This window comes from Poecilia reticulata, linkage group LG5 (genome assembly GCF_000633615.1).
Source record: "Poecilia reticulata strain Guanapo linkage group LG5, Guppy_female_1.0+MT, whole genome shotgun sequence".
Lineage (NCBI taxonomy): Eukaryota > Metazoa > Chordata > Actinopteri > Cyprinodontiformes > Poeciliidae > Poecilia > Poecilia reticulata.
Window position 1 is genome coordinate 14527614 of NC_024335.1, and position 3123 is coordinate 14530736.

At 37.0% G+C, this 3123-nt stretch overlaps 1 protein-coding gene across 1 annotated transcript in view; it reads right to left on the reverse strand.

Annotated features, from left to right (window-relative positions):
- angpt4 (angiopoietin 4) overlaps window positions 1–3123 on the reverse strand; it is a 79421-nt gene that overhangs the window by 11374 nt on the left and 64924 nt on the right. Inside the window, exons 3-4 of the mRNA XM_017304610.1 lie at window positions 2530–2685; window positions 2331–2452 (exon numbers count right to left, since the gene is read on the reverse strand). Coding sequence (XP_017160099.1) covers window positions 2331–2452; window positions 2530–2685 — 278 coding nt within the window. The remainder of the gene's footprint in view (window positions 1–2330; window positions 2453–2529; window positions 2686–3123) is intronic.

Here is a 3123-nt window from a genome sequence, read left to right on the forward strand (position 1 = left end):
CAGCCCAAACGCTCTGACTCTGGTCGCTATGGTAACGTTTATATATCCCTTCAAAATAAGATACAGATGTGCCACAAAAACGAACATTTTACTTTCGTGAAAATTTTAACTCACGATAATGACTAACGGGAGCCCTGAGCTTAGTTAGCATCATAGTTAGCATCACGTCCACAGATCTTACCTTTCTTTAAAGCTTCCTTTGAAGTGGCGCTAAAAGTTGGATGAAGTCCCCAATGTTTGTGAAAGCGAAGCGCTACTGATTTTACATATCTTATGATTTATGCAGCGCTATTATATAACTGACGATCAGACAGACATCTTCTCCTGCTCAGAGGAAACCACTGCGCATGTCTGGAGCTCCGTGTGCGTGTAAAGGTGGAGGCGATGGGTGACAACAGACACGTAAGTCACCGTATTGCTTGGATTTTATGGCGCCACCTTAAGTCCCTGAACTTCACATTTTAATGGAAAAAAGCACAACGCGACTTGGATGTTACGAGTAACGCGACAGTTTTGTAGAAATGTAGTGAAGTAGAAAGTACAGATACTTACTGTAAAATGTAGTGGAGTAAAAGTTGAAAGTATCCATTATCTACTTAAGTAAAGTACAGATCCACAAAAAATGTACTTAAGTACAGTAAYGAAGTACTTGTAGTCCCACCACTGTATTTAGTCTATAATTGGTATTTGTTGCAAATTATAAGATGCCCAACTGACTCATGTATTTTGAACAAGCTGTATAAAAATACTGTGGAAGGATGTCCAAATATTCAATTTTGGTTTCAAATCAAAGCTGAAAAAAGTAAAAATAAAAGAGTGGTTTCTGAAGACTGAAGTGTACAGAATTATGCTCACACCAATTTTTAGATTGCATACATTTTGCAKATGTATCTAATGTAGAATCTATGTTTAAGATCTGCCTGAGATACATTGATTGCTGTATTTTGACAAAGACTTCAATGCTATGTTGTGTTATGGTCTACTTATGGTCCAGGTCACTGAACTTAACCTGGGATGTTGCAGAAACTTGAGCAGACCTAGAATGTCCTGTCCATTTCTCCACAGCTGGTTGTGAGTGAAGAAGCGTACATGTTTATTTGTACAAAGAAGCAAGATTCATTCACATGTGGTTTGTCAGGACCAACCCCTTTTACCACCAGGTGTAAACTGAKGCACATGAACTGTTCTCTTGTGATAGGATCTACATTAGATGCATGTCAACGCTTCTACGATCCTCAAATTTCCAAAACAGTACAAGCACAGAAGAAAAAAAAAACTGGTATGATACAAGAGAGTATTGTATAGTTTATTAGGCAATAACACTTTAACCGGACCTGGAGAAATTATATTTTCTAGGTAACAGGCCAAATCTGAACTTMTGTATGTGAATAACAAAATGCATCACTTGGTTTTAATGTGACTTTTATACACATAATGAACGGCATGGATCACTTGAGACCAATCATGGTGAATCGTCTGTGCAAATCTGCCATATGTTAGATCTGTGGAATAGTGGTGGTAAAAAAAAGAATAACGAAAACACAAAACAAAATAATACTAGGAATGGTTTATTCTTGTTTAAATTTCTCCTATTGTTCAAATCAAGTACTCTGTTCTACAGGGTAATTGTAAATGTCTTGTAAAACCTTAGGTCATTTGTTATGCTTGAAATATTTGAGTTCTTCGAACTGATGTTTCATTTTAACATCCGCAGTTTATTCAGTTCATTCACTTTTATTTCACTTTGTAAACAAATGTTGCTAATCAGTGCTAGCTATATCACCCACTAAACTTGGATTGCGTGTTTCTGTGTTTATAAGTGTCAGAGTTTATAAGGTTGCAAAACAAAGGAAATCTCTCACCAGCTTTAAAACTACTGTTTCCTCATCCGTTACATGCTGACACATATGTGTGCAGTCCAAGCCTTTCTGTTTGTGTTATATCGATTACTGTAAACAGAGAACATGCTTGATTATCACTGTGGGTTTCTCCACTTACTGCATTGTCCAAATTCGCTTCATAATGAAAAATACAAAAAATATTGTGAATCCAAATAGTGGTGAGTCTCTCAGCAACAACAGAGGACACACTTCCATTATTTCTCCACAGACATGCTTAGATTTCAAATATTCTTGCTAATAGGTCAGCAGCAATCAGATATTGTTTCCACCTTTTSTGTGTGTGTGCGTGTGTGTGTGTTTTAGCATTTCTCACCTTGTAAGAACCATTTTCCCAACARATTCTGACGTATCACKGTTGCTATTTTATCAACATAAGAAGAGTGAAGCAGAWATATGATTCATATGTTTCTGAATACCAACATTTATTACCTGTTCTTATCTCGCAGCTGCCTTATCTCAGTGGTCTGGAGTAAGAGCTCCTTTTCCAGTTTATTGGTGGACAGTGAATTCTCCAGAAGCTGGATCTCTATCCTAGATGTTTGATTCAGCACCTGGTGGAAGAACAGAATCATAATTCACCCAGGAATTGTGGACTGAAGTGATACCAAGAAAAATGAAAACTCCTTACCTTGGCTTCCACCACAGTGAGTTTGCGTGTCTGCTCTGCTGTCTGTGAGAGGAGGTTCGTTCCGATCTCCAACATTGTGGCTGTTTGGTTGTTAACAACATGCGACTGTATGTTAGCAGCATCTCGCCTTACACTCTTCTGTATGAAGTTCTCCAACTGCAGAAATACAAAAACAAGAAATGCTTAATAAACATGACCTTCTCTTTGGTGAGGTAAAAATAAGGAATGTCAAATACCAGTCAAAATTAAACTTTTTTAACATTTCACATTCTACCACAATTTTTGAAAATGCTTCCAAGCTTTTCCAAGCAACCAATATTTATGTAAGTTTATCCTACTTATAAAAGTTGATTGTTTAAAATGCAATAAATATCATGTGTGAAAGTTCCCATTAAGACAAACAGGAAAGGGGTTACAGGAACCCCAGCAGAAAAACGATTCCAACCASAACAACAAACTGAATTTATGAAGAAAAGAGAAAGGTGAGTCAACAAGCTGCTCAGTGATATACCTGGTATATTTTCACCTATAGCTGTTACTACTCTTTCTACTCTGGCTTCTTGTTGCAATATTTGCACCCATTTAGATATATGG